Source organism: Formica exsecta, unplaced genomic scaffold (assembly GCF_003651465.1).
Source record: "Formica exsecta isolate Colony F162 unplaced genomic scaffold, ASM365146v1 scaffold425, whole genome shotgun sequence".
NCBI classification, from domain to species: domain Eukaryota; kingdom Metazoa; phylum Arthropoda; class Insecta; order Hymenoptera; family Formicidae; genus Formica; species Formica exsecta.
The window spans coordinates 1,330,536-1,354,978 of record NW_021851492.1 but is presented as its reverse complement, the minus strand read 5'-3'; the positions used below and the strand labels follow the sequence as shown (position 1 = coordinate 1,354,978).

Here is a 24,443-nt window from a genome sequence, read left to right as displayed (position 1 = left end):
ATAATATATAAAATATATAAAAATTTAATGAAAATAGTAATAAAAACAGAGTATATGTATATAGTAGTAATTATTCAAAAAATTCGAACAAACAACCGCCGCCAATTAATAAAATAATATATAAAAATTTAATGAAAATAGTAATAAAAACAGAGTATATGTATATAGTAGTAATTATTCAAAAAATTCGAACAAACCTGGAGAGCAACCGCCGCCTTCTGATCCTCTTCCTCCTGTTTTCTCCTCTGCTCCTCTTCGATTTTCCTTCTGGCCTCCATATCGAGTTTCTTTCTCCTGTTTTCTTCCTCTCCCCTCTTTCTTCGTTCCTCCTCTTCCTTACGTTTCTTCTCGAGCTCGAGCTCCTGTTGGATTTTTTTCAATCTCGCCTGTTCCTCAGCGACCTTCTGTTGCTTCACCATATCTTGCAGAGAGGCCATCTGCTTGTTCATCTGGTTCACCAGAGACGTGTAGAGACCGTCAATTTCCGTTGGCGTGATCCTCGGATTGTTTTTGATCTTGCGTATGGCCGCTTCTAGGTCGTCGTCCAGCCTCTTCATGTCCTGTGTCGATCTCTCCCGATTCTTCAGTTGACCCGCGGTCTCCTCCATTCGCGTCAGTTGTTTCCGCAGATTCTTGATTTTCACGATACCGCGAATGCGCGGCCGATGCTGTTTTTTCGCGATGTACATCCTAGCCGTTTTCTGCAATACGATTAGATGTTGCCGCCGATAGATGATCTTGTTTTTCAGTTTAATCACCGACAGAGCGCAAAACTGTAACTTATTCCAGCGCGACTTTAACAGCCACTTTTTCACGTTGGCGACCAGTCTGCGCAGATTCTCCGGGTCGGACTTCATGATCCGGTCGAACTCGGCGAATTTGCCCGGCTTGAAAAAGACCCGTGTGATGCCGAATTTGAAGTCCTTCTGATTCAACTTTAAACTATGAAGCAGCGCCTCGCAGAAAAATCTGGGATCTAATTTAGCCAGTTCCGGTGGTAAGTAAGACTTGTACATATTGTAGAGCTCGTGGAACGGCACTCGGCTGGGATAGCCGTGTTCCATAAGTTCCAGAACCGACGTCATTCCCGAGCAGCGGAGTTGATTCATAATACTGTTCCCGTCGAATTGATGCGCCACCATATCGCTGTTTGGTTTGATGCACCTTATGAAATTCGTTCCCTAAAAATATAGAAGAGGAATGTTGAATAAGAAGATTGAAATAAAAATATAAATAAGAGTGTTAGAATATTGAAAAGAATTCAAAGAAAAAAGAAAATATTCTTTACATTGCTCTTCAGTTTGTCCATAAGTTCCCCTAGCTGCGTTTTGAATTTACTACCGACGCTGATAAAATTGAGCTTCCCCTTTTGCAAGGAATGATTGGCGAACTGCGTCCTGAGGAATTTGCTACCGCTCTCTTGAATGAGCGCCTCCAGAGAAGCGTGCAACGCGTCGTTGTTTTTCTCGATAAATTGGTTCTGCGATATTAAAATAAAAATTCATTTATAAAAGAGAGTCCAAAATATGTCGACGATTTTATACATCGCTCGCTGTATCTTGAACGAAATACGTTATTTTACCGTTTGATAGCAGACACCACCGGCATAATGACGAATGACGAAGCCCTCGTCGTCTCGTAATTCTCGATGAGCCTTCAATCGTGACGTTCGTGGTAAAGTGATGCGGAAATGACCGCTCCACGCACGATGGACCTCGTTGGTGAAATGCGCGAAACTATGAGTCGGCAGTTTTGATTCCTCATCCAGCAGGCTGAAGATACCCGTATTTTTCGATTCGATTAAATCTGAAAGTTGGCATGATTCATGATTTATTTCTAAAATCCTATGAATGGGAGTATTATTTATCATTCCATTTCTGAAATAATAAATTTAAACAAGATATTATTCTAGAATTTTTTCAATTTTACGCACCGATACAATCTTGATTATCGACGTAGGAGATTTTCGGGACGTTTAAAGATTCTCGAGCATAAAGTTCCTGCTCGTACTTCAAAATTCGCTCGTTAAAGAACTGCTGGAGCTTCTCGTTGCAGTAGTTTATGCAAAACTGCTCGAAGCTGTTGACTTTGAAATATTCTACAAAAGAAAATTTATTCTCAGGTTTTTATTATAATCCTAAAGTAAATTTTTAATTGTCGTGAATTAATTCGCTCACCGAATCCCGCAATGTCCAACACGCCGATGTAGTAACTTGAAGCCTTGAAGGGTATACTCTTGTTAATTCGCGCGACGATGTGATCAAACAGTTTGCTATAAATTGCCTTCGCTAGAGCGTCCCTGGCGTTATTAGCCTCGTAGACCTTCAGCGGCACCCTATAGCGCAATCAGACAAATTGATAAAAATGATCGAAGAAGACCGCGCAACATGTGATGGAAAGTTTAAAAAATATTAACATTATAAAATAATATATAAAAAAATGATCGAAATGCTCTCTTGTTCGACTCACATAATAACCGTTCCTTTGATGCCACCCCGACTAGTTTGCATCACCTTCGAGACCAGGGCCTGTCGCAGCTCTTCGGGATCCACCCCCAGTAATTTCGCGGATATCGCTACCGCCTTTTCCGAGTCGACGGTTATCCTGCAGCCGCCCTTAGTATCCTCCGGATTATCCTCGAACGTGATGTTGCCGAGGTGAAGCACCGCCGCCACCATCGTGTAGATCTCCATGCGTTCGGCATCCGCTAAACCGAGTCGGGTGAACGCCTATGATACAATAAAGGTAAGAAAAAATGTAAGAAAAGACAATATACATGAGAAAATTAAAAAAAAAAAAAAGTAAAACAAAAAATTTAGAAAATTATTATAGGCGAGAATTAAGTATTGCATGTACCTGATCGATAGCGTTGAAGCCATCGACGTCGTCCAAGATTGGATCGTGAAGGCTGCCCTTCTGCACCTGCTCGCGGCTTTTTTGCGCCTCGTTTAGTCGCTTCTCCGATCTCTCGTTGCAAAAGTACTGGGTGCAGCCGTTCTTCAGGTAATGGAAGTCGTTTGGCTTGGTGATGGCCAACTTTGCGCGCAAGTCGGCCGGCGCGCCAGCGCACATCATGTAAAACACGTGGTAATTGCGCTCGTCCGGGCTTTGCAGGCATACCCTGGACTTTTCCAGCAAGTAGTGAGAGATGTAGCCACCGACCACCTGGCACTTGGAGTCAAAATGCACTTCCATGAATTTGCCAAAGCGCGAGCTGTTGTTGTTGCGCTTCGTCTTCGCATTGCCGAACGCCTCCAGCACCGGATTAGCTGCAGATTAATTGATAAGTAATTTTCGAATGCTAATAGATTAAATTAAGAATCTCGACGTTTGATTAAAGTAGATGAAAAAATGAGACTCTTTTAAGCCACATAGATTTTTCCGGAATTTTTTAAACCTTAAATATTATTTCATTATTTCTCGCAATGTCAATTAATTTTATGTCGAATTAATTATGTTTTAGCCGCATTTTTTTACCATCGAGGATCTTCTGTTCGATCGGGCCGGCAGTCGAGCCCCAGAGATCGCAGAGATATCGCAAGAGATACTTGGTCGACTCGGTCTTTCCAGCTCCCGATTCGCCGGATACGATAATGCTCTGGGATTGTTTCAACACTTTCATGTCTCTGAACGCTTTATCGCCTGCGAAGATAAAAGACAAACGATTGCTCTGTACTTTCGCTGAGCACGATAGGAATTAACGGTGGGAAAAAGAAAAAAGAAAACGAAAGACATTGCGCCTACCGATGGCGAAGACGTGCGGCGGCGTCTCACCCAAGGACTTCCCTTGATAAGCCTTGATAGTCCGCGGCGAGTAGAGATCCTTCACCTCGTAGTACGGATTCACGGCTATCAAAATATTAGCGACGTAAGTCTGCAACCGGACAAGCGTAACGAGCGATTAAAAGACGGTCTCGCGATGATGATGGCGGGCGCGTCACCACGTAATTACTCACGTATATCCTGTCCTTGAAATAGCGAGTGCGTATATTGTTCAGCAGCGTGGCCTCGTTCAGGTACATCAGGGCGCCTAATAATTTAGAGAAAAAAAGGGACAAAAAAAATATATACATATAAATAAAGAAGGAAAGAGATCAGTGAAAGTGCTTTTGCAAAAGAGCGAAAGTCGCATGAGAAGCGAGCGTGACCGCGCGATCTTTATCTCCGATAGAGGTTGGACGAAACAAGTTCGTCACGGTGTATAACAATCGAGGGAACGAACACTAACGTATCTTTTCATTGTATTGTTTTCTTTCTCTTTAAAATTTACGGCGTAAAATTCATCAATATTCTTTCAGATAAATCAGAATCAAACCATTATTGAAAAATACGTGTATGTTTGGAAAAAAACTTACAATTATCTTCGACATCTTTGGTGTATTCGCCGGCAGGATACACTTCGTCCAGCGGACAGGTGCGCTGTGGATATTTTGGATCGAGGGGCACGATTAGGGCATCTCCGTCCACCATGTCCGCGAATTTCCCGATTATGAAACCCTGTTGCGGGTCCCGGACCCACACCTGCTGGTTCTCCATCCCGAGTTTTACTCTGAAATACAAGAAACGGTCGCACGGTCGAAACAATACGCTCTTCGCAATCGTCGTTACTCTGATCTCCGACATTTATACGCGCGAGAAAGCCGCATTACGCGCCTGGGGAACTCGCTCCGTATAATAAAAATTATAATTCCAACGAGATACAATTGAATTATTTATGAGAAATATTTTTGCTGTCATAAGCTAAGACACTTTCGTTCTCTTTAATCTCTTTAGTCTTTAATTAATTAGAAATCATCAAAAATATTGAGGTAATTTGTAAATAATTATTTAAAGGAAAAGATCTTTTCTAAAAATTGAGCCTCTCTCGAGGGAATAATTAACGGTACTCGTGAAATAATTTCAAGCAAACTTTAACAAGAGTTCCATTCAAAGCTTTGTCACGTCGACGTGTAATGTCGAAATAAATAATACGATATAATTATCCTCGCTTGTGTATACAAAACGTAAATCGTCGACAACAGCTTTTGTTAGATTTTGCAGACGCACACTTTCTCCCCTCAGGAGAGATTTCCGACGAATGAGTCTTGTCCGTCCGACTTCCGGCGCTCTACCGCGTATGCTGAATGGAGATTCTTAGCACTCATCGAGTCCCGCGGTCTTATTCCAAGCTGTGCATTATTGACGGAAGAAGCAACAAAAGTGTCACGACGGGATCGATAAAAGCTGGAGAATCGGTCGTATTCACGAAGAACGTTAGCGACGAGATCGGAGACTTCTCGCGTATTCAAATAACTTTACATAGATAAATTGCTATCGGCGTGTTATCGAAGTATATATAAATACATGAGAATAAAATGAGAATCTCACTATTCGATAGTCAAAAAGTTGTCTTGTGGACTTTTATGAAAGGTTCTTTTAGTCTGCCATGAATTTGAGAACCGTAAAAATATTTCTTGCTGTTTATTCCTTTTTCTTAAATAAAAATATACTTTTAATTAATTTTGTGCGCTTTATCAAAAATTCAGTTTTAAAACCGAACATTCAAAATTCTTGAAAAGACACTATCAGTAAAATTAGGATTATTTATTTTGGGACATCCTGTATATGCGCAATGATCGTTTCAATGATAGCGTACAAGACAATCCTGCGTAGATTGACAGATGTTTATCCATTGTTGTCGTTTAAATAGCGACATATAAAGCTAGGTTTACGCTTCAACGTTAACGCCGTTCGTATTTAGTTGGGTTCTCTACTTTCGGTTTGACGGTCGACGCAAAAATTGAAATTCTGTCCTCCAATTTATCGCTTATCACATCGCGTCATCGAGATAAGCAATGACGGAAGGTGCTCTGCGACGAGCTCGAAATAATCGCCGTAACTCATCGTTGGAATTGTATGGTGCAGCTGCATCGTCTGGGTATTTTCCTTCTTTAAACAAGGAACTTTACATTGTCAGATTATGATCTCATTTAACGAATTGTATTATATTTTTTTTCCGTGCATTAATTAAGGAAATTAATTATGATATAATAATACAATTCTATACTTTTCAGAGGATGTGGAGACAATCTTTTCTTAGAAATAAAATTTAAAAAATCTAACTTTAAATAAAAATAAATAATTGAATACACTGTAGCTGATCGTTGTATATTATCCTGTATTATGTCGGTTGAGCATGTAGATATTTCCGTCTCGGCTCTTTTCATCAACTTCTACATACATACACAAATTTTTTTATCATTCAGGTTAGGCATTATGTCAGCATGTCAGTAGTAGCCTTGGTCTTTGTTGCAAACGCGTAAAACAATACACAAGTGCTATTATTCTTGCGCAATAAAGATTATCATTAGTAGATATTTCCAGATCCTTGTTTTAAAAAATGCAATATTGGATCTTTTTTCTTATCATAATGACATAATGGCATTACTCGTCAATTTTCGTCCACCTGTCCGTATCGCGCGCGGGGACAATTTTCTCGATTACATAACGCAATTCTTCCGCGATGATTTTCGAGTTCAGTGTGCGCGGCGGACACGCTCGGGGATTGCGCAGACGAGACGGTCGCATTGCGGCGATAAGATCAAGCAGGCAGATAGAGAAGGGCACAAAACGCGTCGTCGTCGTCGTTCGCTAACAAAAAAAAAAAAAAAAAAAAAAAAAAAAGAATAGCCGCGTACGTAAGTTCCTGGCGTCACCAGGTTCGACGATCGACAATCGGCTGCGTGATCAAAGGTCGTCACGAGCGGTTGCGTCTCGCGTTTTACACGCGCTCGACTCGGCGCGTCGTGACAGAATTTCGAAAAAGCTTCGACATCCGTCTTTCCACGGTGCAACACGGTGCGCTAACTCCGTCGCATTTGCATACAAATGCATCCGAGTAGCGTTTCTGCTCGAAAAAGCAAGCCCTATACGAGTATCTAAAATTTATTTTTTTTATCCCGTTTTATTTTTCATTTATTATACGAAATACGCTGAAATCAATTCTTCAAGCTTCCTTTGTACTGCGTAGGTTTTAAATGAAAATAAAATATCGACATTCTATATATATATATATATATATATATATATATATATATATATATCGAAAGAAAGTTTATTCCAATGTACGATCTCCGCGTCTTGCTTATTTAATATGTATAATATCACCGGTTGAGTCGACAGCTGAAACTGTGCGCGGCCGATCTGGAAAGCGCGAGAGAAATTGCCTTGTTCCCTCTGTCGTATTCTCTCTCCAGTCGCATCCCGTTAGAGATATCGTAACGGTAAAAGCCACCGGTAAATCCTTGCGTCGATCCCCAGGACACTCGCTGCATCGTGTTTTGCATCGCTCTTTATCCATGGAACGTATATTACAGCCATAATAGAGCCGACATAACGGCAGCGACGATTCGCTGAAATTCTCCTGTTTAAATTTAATCGATTCTACCCGAAACGATGCACCCGAATGAAGCGAAGAATGGTTGCGATACGTCGCGGCGCCTAAGCATGTAAGGCATTTGAAATGATCTTCTCTGCGTGCCGAGAGCGTAAGATGCACATCGTAAAGAGAGAGACAGAGAGAGAAAAAGATAGAGAAACAGAAAAAGAGGCGAAGAATCGTTCGTTCACCTTCTTCTACTATACGGCATAAGAAACCGTAACGTCCAGATGTTATATCGTCTCTCCCCTTCCGCGTCCGTCATTAACCCTTTCTTTTTTTTTTCTTTTTTTCATATCTTCAATCCGCGGTCTAGAACGGAGATATCGATCCTCACCGAGCCCTTTTCCCCGACCTCGGCGTCCTTCTTTCCGCTCGACGTGTTTAAATCGCTCTCGCCCATTGTTCTCCGGAACGAGGCGCGGCTCGCCCTCCGCCTTCTTTCGCGACCTCACGCTTAATAAAGATAGTCGCGCGTCGATGCGAGATCGGTGCGCATTTTCAATGCCGAATGCACTTTGCGTGCGAAGGTGCGTCGCGCTCCCTAATTCGTTGAAAGGGAATGAAAGGGATACGAGAGGAAGCAGGAAACGGCAGGTGGGACCGGCATACAGAACACGGGGAGACACGCGTGAGCGCGCAATGAATTTTCCCTAACGCGGTCAAAACATACAAAAAAAAAAGAACAAATATCGTCCGTGAATTTTATCGTTATCCGATTTCTCGAGAGAATATTATTATGTATAGGTACGGTCCCGTATCTCTTCAATATTCTCTTGTCTATCGTCTGAGATGAAAAAAAAGAGAAATGTCATCTTTAAATTATATCGCATTTTTTAAAGATATATCGAGCTTCATTAATTTGTGTTATTGAAATTTTGTGTTTATTATAAAAATAATATTTATTTTATAATGTAAAACGAAACAGAAAATATTAAAAATTATTTTAAAAATATTCAAATCAGCTGATGCGATTTAATTATAATAAATTTATAATTCGCGCGAGAGACAGTGAGATTTACCTCGATATATTTCGTCATTTTACGTCGTTTAACATTAATTGGAACAACCTTCGCACCATCGCTGTCACCAAGAACACTCGGTGATTAAATCGAGCGCAGTGGGTCGGGCTTTCGGTCCCGCCATCTCCTATTTGCATCGAGTTCCGCTCCGCATTTTGCACTGATTAATCGAGCTGCGCATATTTTGCACCTTATTTCAATCCAACTCGACACATCGTCAGAATAATGCTCAATCAATTTCACAAAACAATTGCGGACATTATTGTTAATTTAACTGTATATTATTCCGCGCATTAATATGTAAATTTTTCTCACGGAAATTAATTATCATTAATGTTACCAATGACATTATATAATACCGTTTACACAGCGCATTGATTATAATTTCTCCAATATTCTCATTAATTTAATAACTTATTATTTCGCGCAAAGACTAATCTTAATAGAAAAATCATTAATGCAAATTATTCACTCACGATTCGCTCTGAAAAGAGAACCGGTATCGGAAATGGCCGACGATTCAAATATACACGTTCAAGTACACATGATCGGGATCGAGAAGAGTGCGTGAGTCACGGATATCCTCGTCTCTCACGCCCACCTACATGTACGTATAAAGGATCGTGCGATCCTTTTTTTCCGCGGTTGCGTAACGCTCACGTCTGTCATACATCATAAAATTTAACTCGACTAAACCGACAGCGAGACGCTTTTTCGCGGCAGAGATAATCTCGATTCTGTTAACTCGCTTTCGCCGCGTTACTTTCGCTAAAGAAACGTAAAGTAAACGTCTCCGATTTCGATGACTTTCGCACGTGTCGCGAGACAAGGCGAGCAAATACGAGATATAATAGCGTATTGTTTCTCTGTCTATGCACTTTGTTGCAAGAGGTCATCGGAATGATCCGTGAAATTAGCATTAATTAATACCCAATGTTATTCTGAACAAATATATCGCGTTACGAGATGTATAAAAGACATCTCTCTCGCACGTTCGATCGTCGAAAGCGTTCGGGGATGAGCCAAGCTTTTTCGAGATCTGTAATTAGTGATTCACATATAAAGTGGAGATAATACAGTGTCTTCAACGGTCAACGAACGGCAAGAATTCCAAGGAATAGCGAAATTGGTTTAAGTATCCTGATTAAGGAGACTTCGCTCATAATTAATAGCGTAAATGATCAAAGTTGGTCTCTAAAAGTAGAAAAAGATGTATACACGTTGGGCGTCATAATCTCGATAAGATGTAATCAGAAAAATTACACAGTACAATCGCGAAACACTTTCGATGTCAAAGATTACTAGAGACAAAAATCGCAATAAAAGAGTGTATCAAAAATTAAGTTCGGATATTAATTCTTTAAACACACAGTCGCGGAGTCACATTTACTCCAATTTTTTTTTATATATATCCGAAGCTCTTATCTCCGAGGAGAATTCTTTCGATCGCGCTATCAATTGTTATCAGAATGAGCGATGATCCGAAATCGCTGTGCGATTGCTCTCCCCCGCTCTTGCGGAAGAGAGAAACACTGTTGCGAGAACGCGTCACTAAAGGGCAATAATGTAAGAGACTAAGTATATAAATCCGTTTTTATGACTGAAGATAGCCTTACTAGTTAGTAAGGTATATTCTAGTTGACAAAGCGCAGGAGCAAAACATCTTCATGATACAATCACTTGATGTGTAATAAAGTTACAAGGTTGATTGGAATATAATAACAGATGCGGAAAAGAATGATATAATTGATGTAACTATAAATAGATAAAATCTAACAAATGGTTGATTCGATATTCTATCTCCTTTAATAGATATAAATTTATCTTGTTTAATGAAATAAATGTGAGATGTTTTGAAATTACGCTTTGTATCATTCAACTTGTAAGTGTGTATCTGGAGCGTGAAAGTATAAATGTGAAAGCAGTTATACTAATTTCCAGACATCAAGTGTAGAATCAATATGCTCGAGAAAAATACTTTCCAATGTACAAGATGTTTAAACAACAACGCTATTAAAACGCGTCTAGGAAAAAAAAAAAAAAAAAAGAAAGAAAAAAAAATGCGCGATGCACGCACCGTCGACGACGGTGTAATTACGCGGCTGTTTTTACGAAAGCTCACCTGCATACGTATTTCGCCATCGCGAGAGCGAAGCACGTATCATCTTTTCACTCCCCTTTTCTTCCTCCCCCCTTCCTCCCCCTCCTTGCCATCCCGGATGGTTTTACGTAGGCGCTTACGCAGGTTCACACACTAATTCGCGCGCGCGCGTTGCATTCGTCGCGGTTTTGCATTCGCGCACTGCACCTGCCACCTTCTCTAACATCGTTCCACTCCCCTAATCACGGACTAGATTGTGGAGCCGCGTGATTGTGAAGGCGCGTTTTGAAACACAAAAATTCGTCCGGCGATTTTTCTCTTCTCCTTCCCGCTCCGATTTTCCGCGCGGTAAAGAGAAATACCTGTTACGTAAAGCTATTAGATTCGCGCTCTTGAATCATATTCTCACCGATAATTTATCGCTGATCCAATATATATACGTGACGATAACTAGAATTTCTTTCTCGCCGTTGAATCATTATTTTTCACGTGTCTTGTAAAATGTAAAGGGACCGAACGTCGCGAATTTTTTCCCGCAGCTTTAAGGCTAAATTTGGAGCTCTTATTCAGAAACAAATTATTTGGATGGATGATAAGGTCCTTATACCATTGCTCCTGTATTTCTTAAAAATCATATTATTTCTCTTTCGAATACCGACGTTCGTTGACACAAGTTGCTCCGATTCGACCGACCAGCTTTGTTGTTCTTACTTTCGCAAAGTTGATCTCCGATTATAAATTTAAGCGGACGAATTTCAGCGAAAGACAAACACAAAGTCGCGAAGACAACAACTGTTAGCTGTTTATTTACACACCTGTCGAGATAATCGCATCGTTTAAAGGTGCAAATAAGCGAAGGTGTAAGAAATCCGTCTTCGACGCGCGGGTCGATCTCGGAGATGGACGGGTGACAGGAGATTGATAGATTCGCAGAGTTTGCTACTCACCGAGAACGGTCCCACCGTGCGAAAGACAGCCACGCAGCCGGGACGAGGAAACTACAACGCGCACGGCACAAAATCCGACATGCAACTGTTGAGTTGCCGCACCGGAGTGAACGAGCGAGCGAGCGGGCTCGGCGATCAACGGCCGTTTCCGCCGATGCCACGCGGCAAACGGCCGCGATCGCGCCAACACGTATGTAGGTAGATCGCGCGCTACCATCGCTCTCATCACCCGGTGGTACCCTGGGCCCTGGGCTGATCCCGATGTGATCGATCCCACGCAATGTCAAAAGAATCGGAGCGATAGCGCGATAACGCGCGGGAGAGAATAAAGCGTGGATCCGTAAGATTCTCGAACGAATAGTCGATACAAGCGCGTCGAGCGAATGATTTATGAAATTCATTCGTAATCTATAAGATTGAATTTTTTTTTTTTTAATAATTTGTATGAATTTGGCGAATTAACGATGCTCCGATATGCTCGAAATCAATCGATAAAATATCGCGATCGAATAATTGTAAATGAAGAACGAAACGAGCCTGTAATCGGCAAGGTCAAATTATTCAATGCATGAATCTTATAAATTATGAATTATGGACTTACGTCAATCTTGTGCGCCAAACCCGTTCAATTGCACACGTTCATTCACTAACCAGCGACAGGGTGACAAATAATGAATGAAGAATAATGATGTGGGAATGGAGGAATGACGGTGAAAAAAGGGAGGGATATTTTGCGTTTGTCTGATCAGATACTGGTCTTACTTACAATTAGTTACTGCTATTTGTATCTACTGATAAAATAATTTTCGAAATATACACTGTATTTAGAATTTTAAACAATATCCCAAAATATTGCGATATAGAGTTGTTTTTTATAATATCTTTAAAAAAATAACGTATAAAATATCATGGAGTTATCGATTTACAGAAATTTGTGCAATACGGTTTAGAAAAGCAAAATAAAGTTAAGTTGAAATTTACAAAATTCTATTTTTCCGTCAGGCTTTAATAAATGACAGCGTTGACATAATTGACTGCAAATTGACCATTGATTGCAAATGTTTGTTGGATGTTTAAATAATTATTATAAAGATGGATGTAGTTTTTCTGTAAATATCAAATAGCGAGTCATTATTATTTATATAAATTCTGAATAATTATATAATATATTAAATTACAGAAGAAATAATTACAGAAACAAATATAAAATAACATTATCGATATAATACATTAATATATATATAAATCACATGGATTAATTATAATAAAGAAATAAAAATAGTTTGCAAAATACACTTTAAATCATATATATATCTCGAATTGATAATTATAGTAATTCTTCATTAAATGGGTAACAGTTTATAGCTTTCATGTAACAGCTAATTTATATCCAACTTTTTCTTTTATAAAAAAGCAAGATATATCGATATTATTTTTTCAAAAATGATGATGTCACGATGACTTCTCGGAAATCTAACATAGTGATATCTTTTGAAGCCTATTTAAATTACATGGAGTCATCCACTATCGCGTATCCAACAGTTGATAATATCATATTCTATATTTCAATGTGTTGGCAGTAGATTAGTCGGTTATAGAATCATTTTTACTCTTTTGCTAATTTGATCTGGAAAAATCACATTGCATCTGATTGCGCCCGATAGCTGATATATGTATATACGTAATAAAATGCCAATGTGTATTATTGTATAATAATAAAAATGGTTTTATGCATATTTGAAAGAGAATTGTGTTCAATATGTTGAACTCGGACAACATCGTGTATTTCTACTGCTCTTATTGCCTCGCACGCATATCCAAGCGTATTTAAGTGTATAGATAACAGTATAATATAGACGTGTCTGCCTTTATCACATATTTGAACATAATTTCACATTGTTCATACGGGCTATGTGTCTTCCCATATATCTTCCAAGAGGAATAACATTTGATTAGGTGTTATATATATAATTGTGTATATATATATATATATATGTGTGTATGTATGTATATGGAATATATCCATATATGTTGTATCGATATTTATTGTATTAGTGCCCATGAATTGATTTTCTAGAATCGTATTTCGGAAATTCCCATTTGCACAAGAATGTTTTAAAAATCGTTTCGATAATCATTTCCCATCTTTATTATTACTTGTAATTTCATCACAACATATACAGATGCAACGTTGGAAATCACGATGCCGAGAAACAAGCAAGTTCTTTTCCTATCGTTCGATAACAGTTTATTTACCGCGAAATTACACCATTAGATGCGCTCATACAAATAGCATTATTTGACCCAAAGTACATGTTCGGTGAAAGAATAGGGACTTTTTATCTTTATCTCGATTCCGCACAAACACAAACACGCTGTACGATATGTCCTGGTATCCGCGATGATATATGGTATTCCCAAAACTATTTTTTTTTAAACACAAGAGAATTTATTTAATATATTTTCAGAGTTTAGATAGATTCTGCAAATTTCTTCAAAAGATTTTCTGCAGAAAAAATGGAAGAAAAGTATTATTTTAAGACGAGAGATAATTGCACAGTATTATGTAATTATAAATTAAATTGATATATCTCGACGAGCTTGAGCTTGAACCGAGGAGGTAAACTTAATTATTAGATAAGCCGGGACTACAAGACGATATAATATATTTAAGATAATTTTGATATCGGTAGGCGGATAAGAGAGAAAAATAGGATTTGAGAACCGCAATAGTTGTTTTTTTTATATGGATGAGCGATTAATATTTAATGATTAATATTTATTGTTCTATCTAGTTATCTCAACGGGCAAATACACAAACATTAGAAATACCAAGAAAGAGAAATCTTATACAATATCAGTAAAAAACAACATATTGTTTGATTAGCGATTGGAATCAGTGTTGTGCAAGGATTTCAATCTAAATTATGCGATAAAACGACAAGTAGTTCATTGACATTGAACTCTTGTAATTTTGCGATTATGCCAATCATTCTAAGCTGCATTCGTTCTCTCTCGAAAGTTGATTCTTCAGAAGTCTAAATAAAAATATCCAAAAGAGCGATAAAGAAGGCAATTGTATTATGACAAAAGTTTTTACTAATACACATCTCGCAATATCTTAACAACACTCTCCTTACGCAAGTACCTATTGCTCCAAATCGAAAAGTCAAGAATAATTAATAGGAATCGTATTCTAATGTTTCTTTTTCGCAGACGGGCAATGTTGGAGAATTTGATGAAATGGAAATAATATGTAATATTGTGTGCGTTATGTTTATACTCTGAAACATTTTTGTATGTATATAAGTTTGAAGTTTCCTCGTTTTTTTTTCTCGGAAATCGATATTGTAATGAATATAAATGGGATTTTACGTTTAAATACTTTTAGAAATGAAACAAGTGACTCATATTATCTCGCTTTTTGTCGCGCGAACGAAACGGGAAACATAAATAGATATAAAAAAGTATGAATCCTCTTTTGTTCACAGACGTAATAAATCACGTATTTTAGGTCCGAATTTATAGTTAAATCTTACTTGAAGAGCGTTTGTTTAAAAGTAATCTTTTTTAAAAGTAAGAATATATCAAACACGAACATTTCAGATCTCAGATTTACATAAAAATAAATATCTTTTTTTAAAAAATTAATTAAATTAACTTGGAAAGAAATGTTGTAGCATAAAATCCAAGAAAGGAACTATTTAACTTAAATATTGAAAGATCCCTTCTTGACGCTTTGTAGAGAAAAATTTATTAAGTTCACTATACATATCGTATTGAATATAAACATCACAATTTTTCAGCCAATTAATTTTAATTAATCTCTCTATAGATTGTTAAAAATTCTTCTTACAAGATTTATAACACAATATTTTTATCATTAATCTTTTTGATATTAAATGGCAATTTAAATGTACTTGTAAATGTAAATATGTAAATCTCTTCTTAAGTCATCTTCGTATATTTGATTAATGCGCATGTTTTTCCATGTGCGATCTTTTCTCAAGTATCGACTATTTTTTTTCTTTTTTTTTTTTACGAGGGAGATGAAAATGCATTATGCATACCCCACCGGGAACCGCCCGGCGGAGTAGTGTGGGCTTTTAACTCACTAACCCTTCCTTCTCCCCTTTTTAGCCTAATGTAATGTAAGAGGGTCCTCGAGAAACGCGCGAGTAGTTATCTCTGGAAACCCCTTCCATCGACTATTAAACCGCGAGAAGCGCAATTCAAGCTGCACCCCAAAACAAATATTAGGTTTGAATTTTTTGCACTCAGCATCTTCGCTTTCACTCTCCTCAACATCCGAATATATATATTTATCTCGTTTTCAGTGCAAAAATTTTTGGGAATTTCAAGCAACGCGAACAAACCTATTTATTTATCCGAATTTCTCTTTTAAATCAAGATTATAAATATGATGTCACACGAATATCAAATTGACCCTCAAGATTCATCTATTGAACCGTATCACGTTAAGATTGATTTCAAATTTGTTTCTCAGCAGAAACACGATTATATAAAGAGGAGCCTTAATGACGCAGCAGTTATATCGCAAAGATGGATATTTGCGTAACAAGCGTGAAATATATGCAGCTTTTACGCCGACATCGGATTGTTTCATGACATCCTTCATTTTCGTCACAAATAGCGTGTCGCGAAGACGAACGACCTGTCACGACGACTAAACAGCGAATGGAATTCGCGCGACGAGAGAATCCGTGAACGAAAGCTGCGGGCAGGCTAATTGCGATTTGACGCACAATTTACTTCGGACACGATGATGATGCGTTTGATACGCGCGCTCATGCACGAATATCGTCGGCAGATGTTGCCTTCCGAGTGCGATTACATCAAATATTCACATTCGAGAGAATTACGTTCGACGCAGAAAAAACTGTTTTGTGAGATAAACGCGTGCGATTAGCTCCGACAATTCTGATAGATTTAGTAGAAGAGAATCAAAGAAATGAATGAAAAATAATAATTCGTTGCGTGTTGTGGTCGGGAGTTTTTCACCTTCGAAATCAATTCAAGAATTGTTGAATTTCTTTCTTTCGCGCGGTTGACCAAACGTTATAGATTTTAACCAAATTGAACAGAGAGAGAAGCAAAAAAAAAAAAAAATGCTGAAGTTGATCCTTGACTTGCAAAAAGTGAGTATTATATTTCGTTCATATATAGAGACGGATATTTAAATTCCTTTTCGGCTTATTTCGAGTCATCACATTTTTTTTTTTCGCAGAAATACCTTCGACATCAGCGAAAAAAAAATGAAAATGATAACGTTATAGAATTTTGCAAGACTACGACGTTACAGAAGAGAAAATATTGCGCGATAATTAAATTAAGACAGATAAACGAGATGGAAAATAAGCAGAAAATATCGCGTCAAACTGAAAAAACACTTGCGATTCTGGAATGAGACCGAAATTTATAGTCGCGATAACGCATTAATGTTATTTTTTTTCAATCCACTCGATATCTCATAATATTCTTCGGCGCTCTTCCAAGAATATAAAAAAAATGTCAAAATGGACAGAAAACCCGCAAACTTCACACACACAATTCGAGCTTACAATACATTATCTGACTCAACATTTAATTAATAAGTGTTAATTATAATATAACAATTAAATTAATTTTGACAATACAATAATAATAAATTATCAATAAAAATAGAATGCGTTGAATTTTTATTTGTTGAATAATTTTCAATTGTATTATGGAAAATTATGCGTGCAAAAGAAATAATTTTATTCGATTTACCATTCATATGTCATGTAATACATAAGATATCGATAAGCGGATATATTTCACAAATAATCAAAGACGTTTTTTATGCGTCAGGATATCTGGTCATATAAACCTGCAGATAACAGAGAATTCCCGGTCTCAGAGCGAGCCCCTTGTTATCCCCAAGAGAACGGTAGCTTTTTCTCGCCCAAGATTCGCGGAATGGACGGAGGGCAATATGCGGTGAAAGGGGCGAATCAAAGAAAGATAATCACACGCGAGCGTGAGAAGCGACTTTGGTATTTCGGCCGATTACTCGACCGTCGTTAACTGCATTCCGGACTCGGAGATGATGCTCTATTTCCCCTCCTCTCCACCCTCCCCCTTCTCTCGTCGAACACGTCATGTACGTACGCGCGATCGGGGTGAATCCATGGATTCGCCCACAACCGCGAACGTGTCTTCCGCTGTGTTTCTCCCACCCTAGGCAGGGGAATCCTGGACGAAGGCATCTGCCGGAGAACAGGTACGACGAGAACAAGCACCTCTCCTAACGCGCTGTGTCTCTCGTCTCGTCTCCTCGGGTACTTCTCATTCCTCTCTCGCGCATTCCGATCCGATCTCGCGATGTGCGATCCCTTCCGATTGGTTCCCCTGATTTAAAGTCGCCGGCGCTTCCTCGGCATCCGCTATTCCGCGCTTGACGTCCTCCGGATCCATCGCTGTCCATCTGTCAGTTTCTTTTCTCGCTCAAGGTGGTGTCTTAATCTCGTGTGAGAGAACATTGTAAGGATTATGTAAATTATTTATCATCGATTTTTTTTTTCATCCTCGATATACTCTGGGCAATCATATTTATCATATTGTTCGAATCGTTAGCAAAAAGCTTCCGCGAGTGTGCTGATTCTCGATTCAACGAAGAGAGTGTTCTTCCCTGTTGACGTTCTCCCTCTTCCTCGTGACCGTCACGCCGAACGAGCCTCATCATCCGTCAGAAATCGTTTACGACAGTAGATTCGATCAATTACTTCGATTACATCACGAGCGACGTTTATTTTTTTTTTTTTGTCGACGCGACGAACGTGTGATCAGTGCTCCCAATTTTCGACGAAGCATTCTTCGGATTGATCGGCTGGCAGATGTGCGATATTTGTTGTCGAAGACACGCGCGGGTTTTTTTCTCTTCCTCGTCCAAGAGTTTCTGCGATATTCGAGGTAAGAGTAAAGTAAATTTACTAAACGTACGTGCCATAAATAACAAAAAGCTTCCCGAAAATGGAGACGTATTTTCTGAATAAATCACGTATTTAATTTACAAACAATTAAATTAAGCGGAATTAAATTTATAAAAAAGTTGGGAATGCTTATAATCTTCGATTGACTTTACAATTGTTAAATCTCTTATCATTCCATTCGGTTCACATTTATTTGTTCCGACGAATAAAGAGTCTTCGTTGAAATCAAGTTTCAATCAATCGCAGAATAAATTCTCGACGCACACTCAGACACGAATATGTATATTATTTTTCCATGTGTGTCTTTCGATTTATCTGTCCTTTTCGGCATTGCGAGAGAAAAGTGTTGGCGTTATATCGCATTAGTATACTGCTATTAGCATATTGGTAGCAGTGATATTGACGATTATATGTCGAATAAACCAGAAGCATCCGCGACGTCTACAAGTTATATTCGAGTCTGAATCATGTGTATATATTAATAAACAAAACCGTCACGCGTCTCGTATCGCATATTAAGTAACACGCGTGTGCCACATACGTTTACGAGACACGAGTTATACTTATTATAGTTCCCTCTGAGTACACGAGGGAATTCCCCACACACTCGCGGAAACTCCCGGCCAGTGAAATGCAAATAAGAACACGGATATTTTTTCGAGGTGAGAAAAGATCTACTTGTGAAAGAAAAAAGATTCTTCATTAATAAATTCAATATAATTCAACACAAAATTCTCTTATTATTGCTAAAAAGTTCGTAATTGATAAAATAAAATTGTGTAATATGATTACAATCAACGGTAATAATTTCCTTCTGCGAGAGAAGGGATTCCGCGTGCTCGTGAAAATTATTTTTTCAGATATCTTTTCGAGATAAAAGAAAGTGCTGAGGAAGAAATTGTGAGATTGCAGAGAAAAAAATTTTTCCATCGGTGCGCTTATCAATAAATTCGATAATACAAATAAAATTCATCACTCTTATTATTAAAAAATTTATAGTCGATATATATAAAGTGAAATTATTTGTAATACGATTACGGTTGCGATAGCGGCAGTTTTCTCGTACGAGGAAAATCTCCATGCACGTAGAAACGACCAAACGGTGAAATGCTAATGCTAAAAAGTATGACGTTTTCTTCTCGGATTTGAAAAGGCATGCATTATCACTGGGCGATGTCCGTGTCAGCATTTAGAAGCCCGTCACGTTTTTTTACCACACACCCCATTCGAGGTATTTCCAACGATTAGATATGAGAAGATTCCAAATTATCCATATGTATAGGTCGGAGAAATTAATTAATATTCTATAATTAAATATCTGCAATGTATAGTAGTATTATTAATAAGATTAATAATGTTGTCCGATATAATAATAATAATAATATTCGTGATATATTATATATATATATATATGCATGTATGTAAAACTAATAGATAATTTTAGTGGAGTAATATTGCATAATGTAGATAAAAAAATCTCCTAATCAATTTATCTTTCATTTTACAATATTAAATAATCGGTTAGTTGTTCAAAGTTGAAAACGAGCGAGGGATCTCGACTTGCGATTCGAATAGCAATATCATTAATTAATCGCATATTGTACATGTGTGGATCGCGATTAAGTAATGCGATAGCGATGCGTAATCAACAGACGTACTTGTGTGAAGAGGCTCACGATTACACACCCACACACAGTCGTATAAAAATATATAAGTTACCGTATCAACTGTTCAAATTCATGGATAAGCGGCTGGAAAGAATGGAGGGGAAACAGAAAAACATCTGAAACATAATCATAATGTGAAGTAAAAGTACGGAAAAATACGTATTTATATTAGATGAAGAATATTTATTTCTCCAACAAAATGCAAACGATGAGCAAGAGGAAAAATCGGTTTTCACGATAATTTCATTCTCGAGAATCAATGCTAAGAATTTTCCCGGTTAACATACGAGTCATTAGTCAATTTTGAAATTTAGAGAAACGCGCGATAGGAAACGTTTATTAACGACTTCTCCATTCCTCTAGGTATGCGGCCGATTGCCTCGAGTTTACCTTGAGCGATATAAAAATCGTTCTCCCTCCGTCCCTTTCCCCATCCCCCTTGCTTCTTTTTTTCTATTCGCCAGAGGGTCACGTCGCCGATGCACTTTCACTACATTCATTTCCCCTCGGTATCTGCACCGCAACGTTTCAAAGGCGTTAGGTACTATTACTTACGCGACCGGTAAGAATCGCGATTCCCATGTCTCGAGCGAGTTTTCCGCAACAATCTCTCTCTTTTTCTTTCTTCTTTCCCGTAGACGCTAGGATCGATTAAATTCGAGCCTCGTAAAAGATACACGATATGATATTGCATTGACAGGAAAAATATAAGTATGTGAAAATCAGGGAATTAATAATAAATAGAAAAAAGTATATAAGTTTGAATTTGACGCACATTCTCCCTAATTTGTTTTACTTCCTTTTTAAATATATATATGGTATTGTATTATTCATCGATTATTTATCCTTTAATCGCGGTCGATCATTATTGTTTCTGGGAAAATACAGGCATTCCGAGTCACATCTCAGATATCAAGCGTGCGTTATTTAGAGGGTAAATGATGTCATTTTGACGTCAAATAACATGTGTTCCTACCTGGGATACGTCTCATAAGTGTATGCCGAATGCACGGATCTACTGTAATGCCCACCAACGGCGGACCCGTGTTAGTATCCGCGTTATCGCGCGACGCCCCCGGCGGTCCGGTGAAGATCACCGACGATATCGAATAACACACCGTGTATATAAATGCTGGATGGAAAAGACACTGCGATTAGTAGTGCGTTGATTCTCGCGATTATACACGGTGTTGAAAATATTTTTTCTCTCTTAATTTGACTGCAGAATACTTAGGAAGAACGCAGTGCCCCGGGAAAAGCTAAAAGAAAACGTCAAAGGAGGTATAAAATTATCGAATAGATTAAATAAATTATCGATACGCGATTCGTTAAACGACACGTGTATTGTAAAATAATACATGTTATTTTTAGAAATCTTTATATCAAATCCAAATATAATTTAACACATTAAATATAACATACTAGCTATATTGTCATTTTGGCTCAATTAGTTTATCTAAATGTACAGTCCTCACATTTTTAGATAGCTTAATTACAATATAAAGACTATATGTTTATTTTATAAACAAATTAATTGTTCGCATCCAGCTTGACGTTGCAAGATTTGACGTATGTATAATAATATATAATTTTAATATAATACAAGATCGAATCGGTTCCGACAACAACATTCGGCACTTTTATTATTAAATTTCATAAAACCGTGTCGCCTGTTGATTACTTTCAACACCGGATCGTTTTGAAATAGCTTTTTGCCGCGATTGCACGCTGCGCCGGTAGTGCAATCTAATTTTCTAGCAATTAAGACCCGATTGTGTTTTGGATCTCGAACAGATCTCCAAGCATTTCGAAATTCACATACTATTCATAGAAAGAGTTTGCATCCGCTGATCTTGTAAATTACATAATTCGTATCAAACAAGTTACTTCACAAAGACATAATAAAGTTGTTCAAATTTTGAAATGTCGTGATAATAGAAATATTAACAAATATTATCAAAATAATGCGAATACACACGTGTAAGTTTTCCTTTCTAAATACGATATCGATAAAAACTATCATAAAACTATTGCAAAACTTTTACAGAGGAGAAGTTATTTATAATTATCTTTATCCAAAAAGTCGAATTTTGAGAAAATCTAATTATATCCAAATTAATACAAAAGATTATTTTTCTTTTTTTTTTAAGAAAAAGTAAAATAAATAAAGATTATAAAACATACACCTTTACGTAAAGATCCGATTATTCTTCATTTTATATAATCCGCGGATTTTAATTATTTTTTATTTTGCATCACGCGCGCGCGCGTGGATCTCATTACGGGTGGTCTAAATTAAACTTTGATCGACGAACACATAACCTACGATAACACAATACTTAAAAATTTGTTGTTGGTAACATTTATCTGCAACACTTATCGCGCGATAATGATATAAAAACGTAAATTTTGGCAACGGATATTGCATTATTATTAGGGAAGTTATAAAGAAATTTGACTTTTAATTATCTTGATTATCAAAGTTGTGAAGCACTTTAAGTTAATTGAAATAAATTCAATAGTGACTGGCTAAAAAAAAGAAGATATAAAGGTGACATGAGTTTGTTGCAGCAAATTATATAATTATAAACACTGTTTAAATTATGTAAACTCTACAAGCATGCAAAAATTGTAGAAACACAAAGATATAATGTTCTCTTAGTAATGCCACACTGACACCAAATTCCCATATATGTAACGAAATATCCTCACGCCGTAAAAAAGAGATAATTTATGTTACAAAAGCGCACGCGACTGCTGGCATGCAAAACTGCTGATTATAATAAATGTTCGCGAAGAATAAGATAAAGTGTCTGTCGTGAAAAGATTAGGCACGCATCTTTGTGCGACGAAAAGTTGTGTTTCGAAAGCAATTCGAACTGCAATTCAGTTACGACTAAAAAATATCATCGGTTGAACACCGATGATCGATCGTTCGGAGAACACGATTACTACGTAATCCGATTTTTTGTCTCTCAAACAGCGCTCACATCACTTATCTCTGGGATATCAGTTAAGACTATAATTTCTCTTTGTGTGCCTTAACTTGGTCTGAAAGAAACTTGTGATATCTTCGATCGACACAAGAATGAGAAAACTTTATTTGATTCGTCATAAATACCTTTTGCGCATTAACTTGTAAAATTCATTATTATCACGTTATTGCAGAGGAGTCGCAAAATTCAGCATCATGGCAAATTTACTGTTAGCGTCGACAATGAACGATGATGGACATCATCATGATCATAATCATGATCATACCTTGGAGTCGCATAAGGAGGTGCTAACCGCCAAAGCAGTCACCATGGTAGTTTTGTGCAGCGTCAGTACAATAATGGGCATCTTACCCATATTCTTGGCCAAATGGTTCAAATGGGACTTGAACGGACAAAATCCCAGGTAAATATCACACTGTTTAACTGATATAGATATTTTAACGACTCTAATACAAATTAGAAATCTCGTGGTAGTAGTTCTTCTCTAGATATCTTCTCTAGGTATATGTAGTATCGCGCTGTGCAATTATTTAAATGTAATATCTCCATGAATCATGCGACAATAAAATTCTAATAATAATTTTTGATAAGATTTATAAACGCCAGAAATATAGAAATGGGAAATAATTTATATATTTATCACCACTGTTTTATCAATTTATTTTTACTCATATACGGCAAAATACGTGGAACGGTGAGTAAACGGTTCAAGACGTATATTTGCTATGATACTTGAGAGATTACGACAATTACGATTATAATCCCACAAACAAAGGCTTTGAATTTCGGCAATATCGTTTTAAAAATCCCCAACGATGTAATACGACCGAATTAGCGAGATAAATGTATACAAGTAATAAAATACCGAATTCGTAGATCTACGAGAATTGTGAGCCTCCTGCTCGGCTTCGGCGGAGGCGTCCTCTTCAGCACAACGTTCCTCCATTTGATGCCGGAAGTTGCGGAAGGTGTAGAAAATCTCGTTGCGGATGGCAAGATCGAGCCTCTCGAGTTTCCATTGGCATACATGCTCGCGTGCGCCGGGTGAGTTGAAACTTCATGATGTCATCGTGTCAGAGCTAAGATTATAAAAAAAATCGTGTTAGAAAAAAGATAGAATATCTTTCCATTGACGCGTAAGATTCCTCCGCAACGAAAAAACAAAGTATTACTCATTACTCGATTTAAATTTTTAGAATCATTAATATATGCGTTGATATAGTCGCAATTTTATGAATATAAATTAATTTTATGCAATTATAATTACATCATATGTATATTAATTTATTTTATATATTAATTTTTACATATTAATATAT

At 37.5% G+C, this 24,443-nt stretch overlaps 2 protein-coding genes across 6 annotated transcripts in view; one reads left to right on the top strand and one right to left on the bottom strand.

Annotated features, from left to right (window-relative positions):
• LOC115240336 (myosin heavy chain 95F) overlaps nucleotides 1–11,678 on the bottom strand; it is a 17,800-nt gene extending 6,122 nt beyond the window's left edge. Inside the window, exons 1-12 of the mRNA XM_029815412.1 lie at nucleotides 11,488–11,678; nucleotides 4,356–4,549; nucleotides 3,957–4,030; nucleotides 3,745–3,874; nucleotides 3,478–3,642; nucleotides 2,857–3,269; nucleotides 2,470–2,729; nucleotides 2,178–2,335; nucleotides 1,934–2,098; nucleotides 1,583–1,806; nucleotides 1,289–1,480; nucleotides 198–1,181 (exon numbers count right to left, since the gene is read on the bottom strand). Of these exons, the coding sequence (XP_029671272.1) occupies nucleotides 198–1,181; nucleotides 1,289–1,480; nucleotides 1,583–1,806; nucleotides 1,934–2,098; nucleotides 2,178–2,335; nucleotides 2,470–2,729; nucleotides 2,857–3,269; nucleotides 3,478–3,642; nucleotides 3,745–3,874; nucleotides 3,957–4,030; nucleotides 4,356–4,536 (2,946 nt within the window). The 5' untranslated portion in view covers nucleotides 4,537–4,549; nucleotides 11,488–11,678. The remainder of the gene's footprint in view (nucleotides 1–197; nucleotides 1,182–1,288; nucleotides 1,481–1,582; nucleotides 1,807–1,933; nucleotides 2,099–2,177; nucleotides 2,336–2,469; nucleotides 2,730–2,856; nucleotides 3,270–3,477; nucleotides 3,643–3,744; nucleotides 3,875–3,956; nucleotides 4,031–4,355; nucleotides 4,550–11,487) is intronic.
• A 5,561-nt stretch (nucleotides 11,679–17,239) lies between these two features.
• The window catches only part of LOC115240366 (zinc transporter ZIP1-like), a 19,363-nt gene continuing 12,159 nt past the window's right edge, over nucleotides 17,240–24,443 (top strand). Inside the window, exons 1-4 of one of the 5 annotated variants that reach the window (XM_029815482.1) lie at nucleotides 17,796–18,012; nucleotides 18,106–18,441; nucleotides 23,297–23,527; nucleotides 24,001–24,168. In XM_029815482.1, the coding sequence (XP_029671342.1) occupies nucleotides 23,319–23,527; nucleotides 24,001–24,168 (377 nt within the window). In that variant the 5' untranslated portion in view covers nucleotides 17,796–18,012; nucleotides 18,106–18,441; nucleotides 23,297–23,318. Of the gene's footprint in view, nucleotides 17,753–17,795; nucleotides 18,013–18,105; nucleotides 18,442–18,488; nucleotides 19,124–20,827; nucleotides 21,410–23,296; nucleotides 23,528–24,000; nucleotides 24,169–24,443 lie in introns of those variants that run through there. The other 4 variants (XM_029815480.1, XM_029815481.1, XM_029815483.1 and 1 more) reach the window with 4 other exon arrangements.